Source organism: Dermochelys coriacea, chromosome 2 (genome assembly GCF_009764565.3).
Source record: "Dermochelys coriacea isolate rDerCor1 chromosome 2, rDerCor1.pri.v4, whole genome shotgun sequence".
Classification (NCBI taxonomy): Eukaryota; Metazoa; Chordata; order Testudines; family Dermochelyidae; genus Dermochelys; species Dermochelys coriacea.
This window is the reverse complement of record NC_050069.1, coordinates 160,396,768-160,414,262: the sequence shown is the minus strand read 5'-3', so window position 1 is coordinate 160,414,262 and position 17,495 is coordinate 160,396,768. Positions and strand designations below refer to the sequence as shown.

Sequence of the window (17,495 nt, the reverse complement as noted above, 5' to 3'; positions counted from 1 at the left end):
ATGAAGGCCATACTATTCAAAAGAGGATACATTTCAAAGAATGGAGAAAAAGGATAGAAATGAAGGAAATAAGCAAAAAAAGATAGTTTAGGATAGACTATTTAAATTTATAATCTATTTTACTGCTTTATTCTGTCAGACGTTCCTTAGGTTTGTGATAAAAAGATGGGGTGTCTTGAGTACTTAAGATATAGTAATATTTCTGGTTACCTGTAGTTCCTGTAGTTAAATAACTGGAGGCAGAAGAGGAGAATCTACAACTCACCACAGTGTATTATTCTGTGAGGTCTGGGAGCTTTGCACTGACTTCTTTGGAAACTTTCCCCAGAAAACTGTTGTAAATTATAGCTAATACCATGCACCAGCAGCTAGGCACCAGTTCCATAATTGAACAGGTTAAAGGAAGTGAAAATAATCCCACTTTTACACAGAAAGGGTCAGTAAGTGGAGAAGAATCATCTTTTGGACCCTCTCCAGAATCTTAAGGCCAGACATGTGTATAACATTTCAATCACTTTGCGTAGAGGTCAGCAACTCTGGAGTCGCCTTCCTAACCCAAGATGGGACTTTCCCGATCAAAAATGAATGCATATACTAGTGTTTTCAGCTTTACACAGCCATCCAAGTATCTTCCCCTTTGGAGATCCTAAACCTATAAGACAATCCTGGATGACCTTGCAGACTTGTTTTATTCCTTTTTTGCTTGTTCATTTATCCCAGTTCCTCCTGAAAACTGCCAATAATTGTCATTTTTGTTGGTTATATACTTTCTTTCACAGAAGCAAATGCCATGTTTATCAAAATTCATAAAATTGCTGATCATCCACAATTAATTGCTGAGCTGTTTAGCAGTATTAAAAAAAATTAACCAGAGTCATTTGGGTCTAAGGACAGGGGATGTGGAGGGTCACCAGCATCCCAATCCTGCAAACTCGTATACGAGAGTAGTCTGCCTCTGAACTCTAACCCACTCCTTTAAACTCAGCGGTACTCACAGTCATGAATCTTTGTAGGATCAGGTCCCCAGTCCAAAGCTTTCATTTTAGCCCAACCCCAATGAGAACCATATACATATCACAAAAACTTAACCTATCCCCTTCAGTAACAGATTTTTCTTCTTTGGAATAAACATCATGCCATTTGAAAATATTATTTAAAAATTTAAAACAGCAGTTGTAACTCTTGGTTAGTAAAGGAAATAGAAACAAGTAACACTTACCAGGGATAGAAACTTGTGCAAATAAATTTTCTGTACACAGCAATACCTCCTGAAGCAATTCCAATCATCAAATCTAGATTATGTAGATCCTGTAAAAGAAAAATATTGTAAAAATACAGAAGGCTACGAAACACATGTTCTTTCTGTGTGTAAATTCATTCATGGGTTTTCCATATACAAGTATAAAAAGACAACCCAAAAGGTTTACAATCAAAGAGTATGATTTCTGCACTGTTTGTCCTAATGTTGTCAGACCTATAATGCAATATAAAAGTCTTGCTATTCAGAGAAGCATTATAACGTAACCTCATGCAATTGTGTTTAGCACTGTCTGTGTCAGTAGGAGAGACTGTTGTAAGGTGACGGCGGGCGGTTGTGGGGTAGAGCTCTTGTCCCTGGTCAGTCAGTTAAATGTTCAAAGAATTTAGGAGCTTGGGCACCCAGCCTCCCAATACTTGACTGTTTGGGAGGACTTGGAAAATAATTCCTCTCTCTGACTCCAGAAAGACCTACCACTTAGAGGCTAACAGAGAGTTTGCTGGATAAGAGATGACCCACTTTCTATATAAAAGTGGGTTGGGACCACATACATGTTGATATGCATAACAGGTCAAATTTACTGTCCACTATAATGTCATGTTCTAGTGCACCAGATCAGGATTAAAGGTCCTAGACTTCTGGTCAAGGAGAAGAGGTGTCCCGGCCTAAGAGTGAATTAATTTGTCAGAATTCCTTTCTTTTGGGCACCTCTTGCTGTTATTTTGATGGTGATTAAGGTGTTCTCAACATACATGAAATCCTGAAAAACCAATAGTACGTATATGTTTCAATAGACTACTCTTGTGTAAAATTCAAATATGTACACAACAGGATGTGCAGGACTGAGGCCTTATAAGGAATCTACTATATAAAGTATACCTCTACCCTGATAAAACGCAATCCGATATAACACGAATTTGGATATAACACGGTAAAGCTAAAATGGTTTTCTGTCCCATATACAACATTGGGGACGCGACCCAGTTATGTGGGGGCCGTAAGCCCCGACCCCAGCACGCGGCTGCAAGTTGCAAGCCTCAATCCCTGCGCCAGGCTGTAAGCCCTGACCATGATGCATGGCTGCGAGCCCTGACAGGGGCACACAGCTGCGAGCCCCGACCCCGGGCTTGATGTGAAGGATGACATCAGATGCGCCCTTTCTAAAACAAGACCAAGAATAAAACTTCTTGTGTCAAATACTGTATTAATAATGGAAATGCTCAAGGCCAAAGCAAGTTCAATATAATATTTAGGTGGTTTCACCTAAAAAGTGGTAAGATTTTTTGTCTCCCAAGGACCGCGTTATATCGGGGTAAAGGTGTAATAGAATACGAGTGACATAATACTGGGATCATTAACTAGCTTTGATATTGCAGGATGTCCAACCTACATGTACATTAACCATGATATAGACACAAATTATTGTCTACAAGTAGCATCTGGATAAATTGCATAATAAATGTTAAACTTATGATTTCAGCCAAACATTCCCTCTTTGTCCTGTGGTTCTCATCACTGATCTTAAACCTCATTAAAACCATATTTATGGAATTCTTTTTCATGGACGGTGAAGTTATTCACACAGGAATTTTAGAATTACTGTGTATAAGGAAAAGTTAATAAAAAATATCGCTTAGCCAAAGTTTTAGACATTTCCTTTAAATCCAATATAAAATTGTAATCCTTGACTTCCTAGCTCATTATGATCTATGTATGTACTCATCTTATAATATACATATTTCTACAGGGAATTGAATATTTATGCCTAATTTAAATAGGAATATTTATGCCCAATATTTAAAATGTTGGCTTTGGTTCAGGAGAGCAGAAATTTTATGGCACATTTTTTAAGGTAATGCTGGATTCTCTTAAGAAAACTTTCAATAGTCTAAATGCTCCTCTAGATGGCTCTCTTGGCTCAGTTAATATAAATATATTAGTACAGTGTGTGTGTAGATCTCTACAGATAGACAGACAGATAGATGTGGGGACCTTAATCCCCAACTTCCATTTTTGCTGTACCATAACGACTTTGAGAATAAAACAGATAGAATGTAATTGAACAAGACTCTGGCAGGATACAGAATGTATGTGAATAAATTATCTTTTCTATTACAAGTTTGTTAGAATATATAAAATAAGAGTGAATAATTACTGAACATTCTCTGCTACACACATTATCAATTCCTATGCCACCTAACTCAACTATCAGGTAAACACAGTACCATACTGTGCCAGATTTAGTATCCATCAGTAATTTATATTCCACTGCCAAGAAGAAAAGAAATACAAATCCAGTCTCTAAAGAGGTTAATAAAGAAAAAAGGTTAAATAAGATTGTCCACACAGTTTAACAGCTCTAAGCAGGAACAATTGACTTGTACACCAGGATTCAATCACCTTGCCTCTTTTAGGCTGATAAACACGATTACAGTGGCACATTAAAAGCTAGCTTTGGAGAAAAACCTGGGAGATCCCATAAGAGCTAACTGGGGAGGGGGGTTATGCTGATGTAACCTTACCCTGATATGATATTGAAATTGAAAACCTTCAAGACTAAACAAATCCGAGCATAATGACCAAGAACTGGGAACACAATGGGGTGTGGGGAGGGAGAGATCCTCTCTGAGAGTATGTCTACACACCAGCTGGGAGCATACTTCTCAGCAAAGTAAACGGACACATGCTAGCATGTTAAAAATAGCAGCACAGCCGGGGGTAGCACAGGTTCCAGCTCAGGCTAGCAGCCTCGGGGAGTACAAACCTTCCTGGACCCGATAGATGCATACCTGGTGGTTAGCCCAAGCTGCAGCCCATGTTATCCCCAAGGTGTGCTACTATTTTTAGCACCTGTTAAGGTAGCCTGACACTTCCCATTGTAAAACCCTATTCTAAGTTGCTTATAGCTTTGCCTAACTTTAACCAGAGAAACAAGGTAGGTGAGGTAATATCTTTTATTGAAACAACTTCTACTGATGGAAGGTACAAACTTTCAAGATATACAGCGCTCTTCCTCAGGTATGGGGAAGGAAGCAGAGTGTCTGAATTAAATACAAGTTGGGACTGATTGTTAAGGGATAATACATGTTGGAGGCAGTCACTGAAAATGTAGTATGTAACTGGGGGTTAGATGTTAGGCATAAAAGGTTTGAAGTGGGCAATTAAGGGCAGCAGGCAGTATAGTGTGCTACAAATTTCTGAACTGAAGAGGGTTCTTCTGGGGTATTTAGGTGATCATATGATAGATTTGTTAGCTACTTGTTAGCTAGAACTTGTATTTAGCTCACTCTGCTTCCTTTCCTCGACCCGAAGGGGAGCTCTATGCACACGCTTTCGAGCAACCTTACACAACAGAAGTGGGTTGAATAAAATATTACCTCATCCACCTTGCCTCTCTCATTTCCTAGAACCAACACGGCTACAACAACCAGGAAGGAAACTTCAACCATTCAGGCTCAAATTTTCATGTTGGGTATCTGTCTCAGGCTGAATTTTCTTGGAAATTTTCAGCAAAATGGTCCAGCCATTTAAGAATGAGACTAGGGGAAAAAACACTTTTTTCAATATTAAAAAGATTCTGGTGACCTTTTCTTCGGAAAGCACTAGCACCCCCATGCTTTGAGTCAGAGACTGGCCTTTGTATCAGGAAACAGTCTCTAGCTCTTCCTGTGGAAATCTGCCCAAATTTTGCCAAGTGATAAACATCTGGGGGAAAAAACAGAAGTTGCACATGCTCAGTAGAGACTTGCTAGATCTTAACAGCTAAAATCTCCAAAGACTCGTTCCACACTGAGCATGCTTGAGCCTTTCACAACTCCTAATGGTGATCAGACTGCACATGGTGCCATTTCCAAAGAGCAACTGAGCATGCTTCAGCCTAGAGATACAGGAATGAAGCTGGCCTTTTCTTGCAATGGCTGCCCCAGGCAGGATTGAGGGGCGCCATTTGGACGGGTAGGGGGGCACCTGCCCTACAGCCCCATCCCCGAGTTTCATACCAGAGGTCTCCTTGTGGCATATGCCCCACCCCGAGCTCTTACCTGTAGCACCACACAGTCAAGTCCCCTCCTCCAGGAGTTGGGGTTCTCCTACAGCTCCCACGATCAGTTTCCTCCACTACACTAGCTTCAACCTACCCTGCCCCCTCATCTGCTTCTACCAGTCAACTGCTGAGACGATATGGATGGACAATCCTCCTAATCAATAGTAGTGTTCTACTGCCCTCTGTTGCATCTGCCTGGAGCTGTAGAGGTGTTACCCTAATACAAATAATAATTGTGATAAATGAAGGAGAGGGAGTAGCTCCCTTTTATGGGCACCCAGTCAACCAGTAGCTATAAAATCCCTCTTAGTAGAGGTTATCTAATTGCTCTACCTGTAAAGGGTTTAAAAGTCTAACTGCTATGCATAGGTAAAAGGAAGTGAGTGGGCACCTGGCCAAAAGAGCCAATGGGAAGGCTAGAACTTTTTAAAATTGAAGACAGACTCCCCTTTTGTCTGTCTATTGTTGCTCTCCTGGGGAGAAGCAAACAGGGCAGAGCTATGCTGTAAGCAGCTTGGGCCAGATATAAAAAAAATCATCAGTATCATACCTAGAAACTACTCATTTAAAACCCCAGATATGTAAGTAGATCAGGAAATCTCTCGGAAGACCTGATTAGGTTTATCCCTATTATTTTTTTATGGCTTGTGGATTCCTCTGTGCTAACCCCAGGTGCTTTTGCTTTGCTTAACCTTTAAGCTGGACCTCAAGAAAGCTATTCTTGATGCTTAATTCTTGTAATTACTCTTTTAAAATCTAGCAATAGCCTGAGTTCCCAGGTGTATTTTTTTTTTAAATAAAATTTACCTTTTTTAAGAACAGAATTGGATGTGTGTGTCTTAAGAGGTGTGTGCACATGTTTAATTAGCCAGTGGCAACAGCTGATTTTTTTTTTCTTCTTGTTTCTCAGCTCTTCCCCGGAGGTGGAGGGGGGGGCTTGAGGGTACCCCACAGGAAGGAATTCCCAAGTGCACCTTCCTGGGTATTCAAAGGGGTTTTTGCACTTGGGTGGTGGCAGCATCTATCCATCCAAGGTCAGAGAAAAGCTGTAACCTTGGGAGTTTAATACAAGCCTGGAGTGGCCAGTATTAATTTTTAGAATCTTTGTGGGACTCCACCTTCTGCACTCCAAGTCCTGGAGTGGAGAATCAGCCTTGACAATTATAGACTAGAAACTGATTTTAAACAAACGAAACTGACACTTTCAAGACTCTTCCACTTCTGCTTAAAGGCTCTTAAACACAACAGACAGTGATTGAGTTGCAGTTCTCACAGAACAATATTTAAAACTAAACCCAAAAAAATTCTCCATTTTAAAGTTGAGGAAAAAATAGAGTCCTGTTTATTATTTAGAATTTGTATATATGTTTTCTTTAATGTAGAATTCTGTGTTTGGAAAGTATGCCTCAATTCTCATTGCTGTCAAATGGGAATACCACCACCTGCCTACCTGCCACATGGAATTATAAGGATTAGATTGAGATCTGTGAGGCAGGAACATTAAAATTTTAAACATAACCAGTGTCCCTTAAGTAACATGCCACAAGATGTCAGAACATGTTAATATTAAAGCTGGAAATGTACTTTGGTTCTGATCCCCATTCTGCTATCCAACCCTCAAGACTGCACACTCTCTTAGCTAATGACTTTGATGATGGATAATAAGATTGTTCATTGCCATATTTTATATTCCAGCCTAAAATAAATGTGCGTTTTTCTTTAAAGTCCAGTTGTGGTCAGAAAAGCGGCTCTATAAAATCACCACCACAACCAAATACATCTACTTTCTCTGTTTCAAGTCAAATCTGTTTATTTTATGGATATAAACATGTTTTTACTCTTAATGAACTAATATCAGTCAAGGAAAGAAGCTTTGGCTTCACACATCAACACAATTGTTGAATTCATTAGTGGTGAAGATGAAAGAAGCAGAAAGAACCCAATTAAGAATTAAGACAGGGCAGGAATTAAAAAAATATTCCTGTTAATTGCACAAATTTAATCGCAGTCAGAGTACAAGTCACTATGGGAAAGTAATACTTAAATGGTAAATAGTAGGTCTGTTGATTTATCGGTTAACTCACGCGATTAACTAAAAAAAATTAATTGTGATTAATCACAGCTTTAATCGCACTGTTAAACAATAGAATACCAATTGAAATTTATTAAATATTTTGGATTTTTTCTACATTTTCAAATATATTGATTTAAATTACAACACAGAATATAAAGTGTACAGTGCTCACTTTATATTATTTATTACAATATTTGCACTGTAAAAATGATAAACAAAAGAAATAGTATTTTTTAATTCACGTCATACAATGCCATAATGCAATCTCTATAATGAAAGGGCAACTTACAAATTTAGAATTTCTTTGTTATGTAACTGGACTTAAAAACAAACGAATGCAAAACTTTAGAGCCTACAAGTCCACTCACTCCTACTTCTTGTTCAGCCAATGACTAACATGAACACGTTTGTTTACATTTACAGGAGATAACGCTGCCCACTTTTTATTTACAATGTCACCTAAAAGTGAGAACAGGCATTCATATGGCACTTTTGTAGCCGGCATTGCAAGGTATTTACATGCCAAATATGCTAAACATTTGTATGCCCCTTCATGCTTTGGCCACCATTCCAGAGGACATGCTTCTATGCTGATGACACTCGTTAAAAAAATAATGCGTTAATTAAATTACTGACTGAACTCCTTTGGGGAGGATAGTATGTCTCCTGCTCTGTTTTACCTGCATTCTGCCATATATTTCATGTTATAGTAGTTTCAGATGATGACGACCCAGCATGTTATTTGTTTTAAGAACATTCTTAACTGCAGATTTGACAAAACCCAAAGAAGGTACCATTTTGAGATTTCTAAAGATAGCTACAGCCCTCATCCCGAGGTTAAAGAATCTGATGTACCTTCCAAAATCTGAGAAGGATGAGGTGTGAAGCATACTTTCAGAAGTCTTAAAAGAGCAACAATCTGATGTGGAAACTACAGAACCTGAACCAACAAAAAGAAAACCAGCCTTCTGCTGGTGGCATCTGACTCAGATGATGAAAGTGAACATGCGTTGGTCTGTACTGCTTTGGTTCGTTATCGAGCAGAACCCCTCATTAGCATAGACACATGTCCTCTAGAATGGTGGTTGAAGCATGAAGGGACCTATAAATCTTTAGCACATCAGGCATGTAAATATCTTGTGACACCAGCTGCAACAGTGCCATGCAAACACCTGTTGTCACTTTCAAGTGACATTGTAAACAAGAACCGGGCAGCATTATCTCTTGCAAATGTAAACAAACTTGCTTGTCTGAGTGACTGACTGAACAAGAAGTAGGACTGAGTGGACTTGTAGGCGCTAAATTTTTACACTTTTATTTTTGAATGCAGTTATTTTTTGTACATAATTCTACATTTGTAAGTTCAACTTACATGATAAAGAGATTTTATTACAGTACTTGTATGACGTAAATTGAAAAATACTGTTTCTTTTGTTTTTATAGCACAAATATTTGTATTCAAAAATAAATATAAAGTGAGCAAGGTACACTGTGTTCTGTGTTGTAATTTAAATCAATATATTTGAAAATATGGAAAAATCAAAATATTTAAATAAGTGGTATTCTATTATTGTTTAACAATGAGATTAATCAAATTAATTTTAATTGCATGATTAATCAAGATTTTTAATCGCTTGACAGACCTAATAAATAGTAAATAAAATTTAAAAATTAAGAAAATGTAAAATTATAAAGGATGTTTATCTGTAAACATGAGTTAAAAGGAGATGAACTATGATGAACTAAAGTTAATTTTAAAAGAACAGTTCATTTTTAAAACACATTCTAACCACTATTGCCATTGTTCTATCATCTCATTTGAGATTTACAATAGACTCCTAGTTCCTGGCAGATGTCTAAACCAGTGTAAAATATCTTTCACATAATGTTAGTTGTCAAAAGTGAGTTAAATTGATCTGTGTGGTTAGAAATGTAATCCACAGTTCTAGTGTACAATAAAAATAACTTAAAAATGAGCTTATGAAAGTCAGTAAACCACACACTTCACACTAAAGTTAAAATAGAGATCTGTGTTTTAGTGACTCGGAAATGATTTACTGGTATGTGATTTCCTTATACTGTAATCATTTTTTTTTTCATAGCAAATGATGGTTTGGTCAGGGCTGAGTGATTAGATTTGGAGTGGGCACTAATGTATTGAGGATATAAAGAATAAACCAAAATAGGAACATGTAGATTCTTAAATAAAGACGTACATCTCCACATATAGAAGTTCAACTTTCAAGACTATTTCCCCCCCCCTCTTTTCTCCTCCCCCCATTAACAGAGCAAATGGAAGAGTGCACACAAATTAAAATCTGACAACTTCACAGAAGATGGGTTGAGGTGACGCCTGATTTAGGTAATACTATTCTATTTCCCACAAGAAGAAACTGATGCATAAATATTAAGTCTGACAATGCCCTTGTCTGTGCTAAGAAATTCACTCAGTGCTAAAGCTGGCTATGTCCATAGTAATGGACCATAGAATAAGTTCCCCACGGGAGCTACCACTATTGTAACATGGAGTCCTGATGTTTACAAGGTGCTACCAGCCTCTATCATCATCAAGTTTAAATATATGTCTATACATCAAAAGCTGTGAATGGGCTAGCAAGCCAAGTATGCATTCGAAGTCTATACCAGACTTGCACTAGCCACATGGAAGCCTGGCTGTGCTGTGTTCACTGCTATTGTTACCTGGGCTAGCTGGATTCAAGCTACTTCGGATAAGCTAATCTGTGCACGCTTTTTATTGTGTATATACAGCCTAAAAAGGACAAGCCAAGTATTTTGCTGTCCTTGTTGACGGAACTATAGATGCATCAAAAAAGAACAGTTGTCTCCCCCTTTTACGCTACCATCAAAAAGGAATCATTCAGGAAAGAGCTCTTGGGTACTTCCACCTGGAAAATCTAAATGCTGAATCTGTTTAAAAAATGATTATTTAAGAACTACAGCATTTGAAACTTGATATTAATTACACTGTTGCCCAGTGCTATGATTGAGCTTCTGTGCTGAGTGGGCATTTAACAAGAGTACAATCTCAAATTCAGGAAAGGATTACACAAGCCATTTATGTGCACTGCCATGCTCACAGGTTTAATCCTGCCATTGCAGATATATGTTCCAGCATCACCCAGTATCAGGAAGTCTTTCCATTTGCTCAGGAACTGTACATCTTCTTTAGCAGTAGTTATAAGCACTATGAACTATTTGTTAAGGCACTGCTGGGGATAGGCCAGAAGATATTTAAGATAGGTAGATTATGAGAAATGCGCTAATCACGCCAGCGTGACTCCCTCCAAAAACTGCATGCGAGATATGGTAGAAACACGGGAGGCCATTTCAGTTCAGAGAGCTGATGGACCATCAGCTAGCACTGCAAAGGGCTTGATGGCCTCCTTTCTATTGAGGCTCTTGGTTTTTGAAAGACTATTCAAGATTTTGAATCGTGCTTCAGAAGAGCTGCAAAATGAAAACCTGAATTTATCAAGTTCAGTGGAATTAGTAGCAAGATGCTCTTCAAGAAATGAGAATATCTGAAAGCAAATGGAAGGAGCTATGTGAGAAATCATTGCCAAGGAACTTGAAATTGCTGTTCAGGTCAGCAGCGGCAATTGCTGAGCACAATAATAGAAAAACAGTAAGCCTAACAAAATATCCTCCAAACTGGCCTTGTTTTTTGTTTCTAGTACACTGCGTCAGTTATCTAAACATGATGTTCCCAAGAACATTCAAGAATCTATAAAATCTGATTTCTCCTATCCTGTCTGGACAGAATTCTTGCTAAGCTTGACAGACGATTCAGCTCCAACTCCACTTTGCTTTCTGCACTAACTGTTTGTGACCCAAAGAGTGAAAATTTTCTCGATCATGAGAAACTGAAAGTAACTACAGATCAACAGGCATCAATTTTGTTGATCTGGATGCTCAAGTTGAAGTTGCCAAGAAGCACATTGCACCAAAAATATTGACTTCAATTTCTGATTTCTGGAATGTTCTCAAAGACTTACCAAGGAGTTACCAGTCTTAGCTCTCTATTGTAGATATTATGTTGAGCCTTCCAGTTTCTGCGTCAAATAACAGGTTCTTATCATCTGTGCTCAAGAAAGTAAAGGACTATTTAAGATCCACAATGGGAGATGGATGCTTAAGTGACTTGGTAACTTTAACCTGTGAATGTGAAGCTTCAAAACACTTGGATATCAACAAGGCCACTGACAATTTTGCGAAGATGAGACCATGGCATTATCCATTGTTTTACTCATATCTGGAGTGTTTGATTGATTTCAATTTATTTTACCTTTAAACATTCCTGGAACAAATTATCTGTCTCATTCTCTTCTTCACAATTTGGAACATAAAGACATTTGAAAAACAACATGGGTAAGCAGATTTTGAGCACATCTTATTTATCTCTACAAAAGATAGCGTACAAAGTATCAAACTTGTGTTTCTGATATCTGTGTTAAGGTTCCAGAACTGATACCTCAAGGCTTGGGATTGGGAATATCTTGCTGTATTATCTCCTGATTGTTCTAAACTTAGATATAAACTTTAAATATGGCTTTAATTTGTGTTTGTATTTTTTTTCTTTCTTTATATAGGAATTAGCTGACAGGAGCACTGTATCTAATTTCTTAATTGTCTGCAAAAAAGCCTAGAGTTTTCAGGTACCTAAGTAGCCCCTTGAATCACAATTAAAGTTGTTCCCCCCAGCCGAAATTTGAAATGATGCCCCTGGCTGGAGTGGGGCCAGACACTAGAACTGTGTCTCCTGGATTTGCGGTGACTTCCCAGCTGGCACCCAAGCAGAATGAGGAGGAAGCCATGTGATTCAAATGTAAAAGGAACAAGAGCTACACCTAGGCCATTGTGGGAAAGGGCCAGAGGAATAAGAACATAAGAGCTGCCACACTGGGTCAGACCACGATCCACCCAGTATCCGGTCTCTGACAGTGGGCTGTACCAGAGCTTACGGGGGAATGTGCAGAACAGGGAGGGATTCATGAGTCTTCCACACTCAGCTTCTTACTGTCAGAGGTTTCAGATTGCACTGAGCATGGAGTGCATCCCTGACCACCCTGGCTAATAGCTATTGATGGACCTACCCTCCATGAACCTATTCAGTTCTTTTTTTAACCTAATTATGATCATCACCACATTTAATGACAATGAGTTCCACAAGTTAGTTGTGTGTTCTGTGAAAAAGTACTTCCTCTTGTTTGTATTAAACCTGCTGCCTACTAATTTCATCAGGTGATCACTGGTTTTTGTACTGTGGGAAAGGGTAAACACTTTTCTATATACATTTTCCACACCATTCATGAATTCATGGACCTCTATCATAACCTTTCTTAGTTACCACTTTTCTAAGACGAACAGTCCTAATCTTTAGTTTCTCCTGTATAGAAGTCATTCCATACTCCTCCTCATCTTTGTTGACTTTCTCTGAACCTCTTCCCGTTGCACTATATCCTTTTTGAGATAGAGTGACAAGAACTGGAAACAATATTCAAGGTGTGGGCACACTGTGTATTTAAACAGTGGCATTGTGATACTTTGTCTTATTTTCTATCCCTTTCCCAATAGTTCTTATCATACTGTCAGCCTTCTGACTGATGCTGAAGTTTTCAGAGGACTATCCACAGTGACCACAAGATCTTTCTTGGGTAGTAATTGCTAATTTACAACCCATCATTGTTAGGGACCTACCAAATTCACGGTCCATTTTAATCAATTTCACAGTCAAAGAATTTTAAAAATTGTAAATTTCATGATTTCAGATATTTAAATCTGAAATTTCACAGTCCTGAACTGGGACAGGGACAATTAACTGTACGGGTCCTCAACCAATTCTGAAGACAGGAGCGCAGAAGGGTGGCATGGTATCGTATTGCCACCTTTACTTCTGTGCTGCTGCTGGCGGGGCGCTTCCTTCAGAGCTGGGCACCTCGCCAACAACAACTGCTCTCCAGCCATCCTGAAGGCAGCGTAGAAGTAAGGGTGGCAATACCGCAAACCTCTACAATAACCCCACAACCCTCTTTTTTTTCAGTTTGAGAAACAGTGGACTCCCCTATCTGTATAGTATAGGGTAAAAGCACACGTAAGACCAGATTTCGTGGTCTGTGACGCTTTTTTCAGGGTCATGAATTTGGTAGGGCCCTAATCATTGTATATGTATAGCGAGGATTATTTTTTCCAATACACATTACTTTGAATTGATTGAATTTCATCTGCCATTTTGTTGCCCAGTCAGCAGAATGAGAGCTCTCTCTAACTCCTTGTAGTCTGCTTTGGACACAACTTGAGTAATTTTGTATCACCTATAAACTTTGATATTTCATTGTTTGCCCTCTTTTCCAGATAATTTATGAATATGTAGAACAGCAAAGATCCCAGAACACATCTTTCCATAGTGAAGACTGACCATTTATTCCTACCCTTTGTCTCCTGTCTTTCAAACAGTTACTGATTCATGAAAGGACCTTCCCTATTATACAATGGCTTCTAAGTTTCCTTAAGAGCCTTTGGTGAGGGATCTGGTCAAAGGTTTTCTGAAAATCCAAGTACAATACACTGACTGGATCGCGCTTGTCCACATGCTTGCTGACACCTTCAGAGAATTCTAACAGATTGGTGAGTCATGACTTCCCTTTACATATGCCATGTTGACTCTCCCCCCCCCAACAAATCATGTTTATCTATGTGTGATAATTTTGTTCTTCACTGTAGTTTAAACCAATTTGCCTGGTACCGAGTAAACTGGTAATGATATCAGAAGCCTGAATGCAGATTCTGATTGGTTAAGGAGGAGAATGGGACTGGGACAAGGAGCAAGTGGTGGGGCAGAGATAAGGACCAGTTGGACAGGATGGGGCAAAAGAACACACTTTCCTCCAGTGCCTAGAATGGAATCCTATATCCCACACTCTTAGCATTCCTCTGCTGTGAGCAAATATCGCCAAATGTTTCATTCTTCTCTGGTGCTGACACACACAGAGGATGACAACCAATTACTGCTATCAGTTACTCTGTTAACTTGTGGTAGAAGTCTGGTGGATTTAACAGGTTCTAATCCTGCTGATGACTCACGATGGTGTCAATATGATGCCACATGATGATTTTTTCTTAAACCCTGTAAGTTACATGTAAAAAATTACATTAAAAACAATCTTCCATCCAAATTCAAGCAATCAAAAGCTAGGCAATGTCAGAATTAAGATTACACTGACATTTCCTAACTTTTGAGTGCTTGATTTTGTAACCTTAAGAATGTTCTTTTAACACAGTTTTTGCAAGTTATCTATATTAAGTTTGATATATATTGGATATATATATTGTTCAAAAAAATTGAAAAAATGATGTCTACTTTAAACTCAATGTGCTGACAGGAATTAGGCAATGAAGTGAAGCAATTAGTGTTTCTTCTCTGCTAGCAAAAAGGATATCTAGAGGAAGAATATTTGAGGAGTGTGTGCACCTAGGAATATAAACTGTAACCCTAAAAAACCCAACAGGTGGAGGGTTCACTGTTCTGCAACAGTAACTCTTGAGAGGCCTGAAACACTCATTACACACATTGCTTTCATAGTATTTATCCAAAAAGGGTAAAGTGAGGAATCTAATAAAAACGTTTGTCATACCGATCATCAATCTTTGTGAGATGGATGGATGGATATTTAAGGAGTTTTGTATATGTACAGAGCTGACAACAGGTTTTGGGTTAGACAAAGAACCTGAGTCACTGGTCTCTCTGTTGGCCACGTAGATTAGCCATTGTAGGCCAACACGGAAGTCAACAGGAGACGACACCAGAGAATAAACCCCCAGGGGATCATTCTGACTCTGGAAACAAAACAGTGAAATTTTGGGGTATGAGAAGAAGGCAAAACACCACCTTTTTATCCTTTAATGAGGAAGTAAAAAGAACAGCGCTTTTTATATTCATGAAAGGGAGATCCCAGCCATGTTTGTTGGTGAAACTGAGAGACTGCTTTAAGCGACAAACCACTTCATACAAGGATTTCAGACTGTTAAAGTTAAGTTTAGACTCTAAGCAGCATGATACACTTTTTGTTTTATATGTAACCATTTCTGTTTCCATTACCCTTATTCAGTATCTCTTACATTTTTAGACTTTGATAAGAAATGTACGATTATTTTTGCATAAGTAATGTATCGCAGGACTGTGATTTTATAAAGGATCTGATCCTGAGTTGTACCAGTCAAGCTGAGTGTATACTGCTCCCTTAGGAACAGCAAACCTGAGAGTCTGGTGGTTAAGGGCTGGAGATTGCAGGGAGCGCTCCAAGGACTCAGGGGGTTGGTGTGTGCCTATCACTAGCCTCCAGAGAGGGAGACCAGAACTACACGCAGCATTCAGGGTGTTGGTGTACCATGGATTTATATAATGGCATTATATTTTCTGTCTTATTATCTACCCCTTTCCTAATGGTTCCTAACATTGTTAGCTTTTTTGACTGCTGCTGCACATTGTGTGGATGTTTTCAGGGAACTATCCGTGACGACTCAAAGCTCTATTTTTTGAGTGGTAAAAGCTAATTTAGACCTCATCATTTTGTACATATACTTGTGATTATTTTTTCCAATGTGCATTACTTTTCATCTATCAACATTGAATTTCACCTGCCATTTTGTTGGCCATTCACCCAGTTTAGTGAAACTCCTTTGCAATTCTACACCGTGAGCTTTGGACTTAACTATTTTGAATAATTTAGTACTGACTGCACGTTTTGCCATCTCACTGTTCGCCCCTTTTTCCATTCCCCCCCCCAGTTTTCCATTTTATGATCTTATGCATTAAGATACATCTACACTGAAAAAAACAACTTTGCAACAGCAAGTCTCAGAGCTTGTGTCAACTGATTCAGGATCGCACTAAGAAGCTAAAAATAGCAGCATAGACTTCCCCACTTGCACTGAAACCTGTGCCCTGCGACACTCCCTCCTTGCTGGGTCTCAGAGCCCAGATGTTTATGCTGCTATTTTTAGCCCTGTAGAGTCAACTGAGCTGGGCTCTGCAACTCACAGCTACAAGTTTGTTTGTTTTTTCCCCTCTGTAGACGTCCCTTAATTGGTTAGTGAACTTCAGTCTAATTTTAGGCAACTCATCTTAAAAGAAAACAGTTCCAGAACAAGTTAGTAGCCATTTTTTCCTCTTCATGTGATTGCATATGTCCATTCCTCTTCAGGAGACTCAAAAATATCTGTTATAGCCACTTGAGCTAGAAAAGCTGCTGAAGTTGCTTGGGATTTTGTCAAGTGTGTGCCATCACTATACCCGGCAAGGTTATATTGGCAATGTCATAGCAATCCACATGCAAGAGGAAATCCATGACGAACAGTTGAGATGAGTATCAAAGCAATCTAGTCCTGTCCAAGTAAAAATGCCCTTCTGACATCTAAGGTATGGAGTTGCTCCTCATCTTTATGAGGATGAGGCTTAGGGAAAAAAGCTGTAAGTATATCGCTGGTAAGTCATAAATTTTGGATGCTGGCCTAAGTACACTTTGTCTTTCCGAAAGACTGTGTAGGAGGGGTCAGGTACCAAGATTCAATTTCCTCATCCTCCTCACAGAGGTAACTGCTACCAAAAATGCCATTTTCATGGCTAGAGGAAGAGCAGGTAGCCACTGGTTCAAAGGGTGGACCCATCAAACTTGATGACATGAGATTCAAAACCCAGGTAGGGAAAGGATCTGTCCAGGCCCTTTAAGATCCTAGTTAACATAGGATTGGAAAATACTGAGAGTGACTCATGACTTCAAGGCAGAAGCAGAGATAGCTGCCGGATTAACTCTGATAGAACTACCAGATAAGTCTTGCTGTTTCAGGAGGAACAAATAGTCCAGAACATGTATAAAAGTGTAGGCTGGCAAAATCTCTTTTCCCTAAGACCATGAGAACTGCTTCCATTTTAGCAAGTAAGTACACCTAGTCAAAGACTCTCCCTTATTCAGGAGAAAGTTTGTTTTGCACAGTCTCTAAAGAGACCACCTCCTGAGACATTAACCATGGAGCATCCAGGCCAGGAGATGAAGAGCATCAGGCTTGGAATCAAGCAGGCGACCGTGGTCCTGTGAGATCAGGTC

The 17,495-nt window shown here is 39.0% G+C and overlaps 1 protein-coding gene across 5 annotated transcripts in view; it reads right to left on the bottom strand.

Moving 5' to 3' along the window:
- Positions 1-17,495, bottom strand: part of PTPN3 (protein tyrosine phosphatase non-receptor type 3) — a 273,767-nt gene that overhangs the window by 133,671 nt on the left and 122,601 nt on the right. For all 5 annotated transcript variants that reach the window (XM_038392799.2, XM_038392796.2, XM_038392797.2 and 2 more), the window contains one exon: positions 1,220-1,308. In XM_038392799.2, the coding sequence (XP_038248727.1) occupies positions 1,220-1,308 (89 nt within the window). The remainder of the gene's footprint in view (positions 1-1,219; positions 1,309-17,495) is intronic.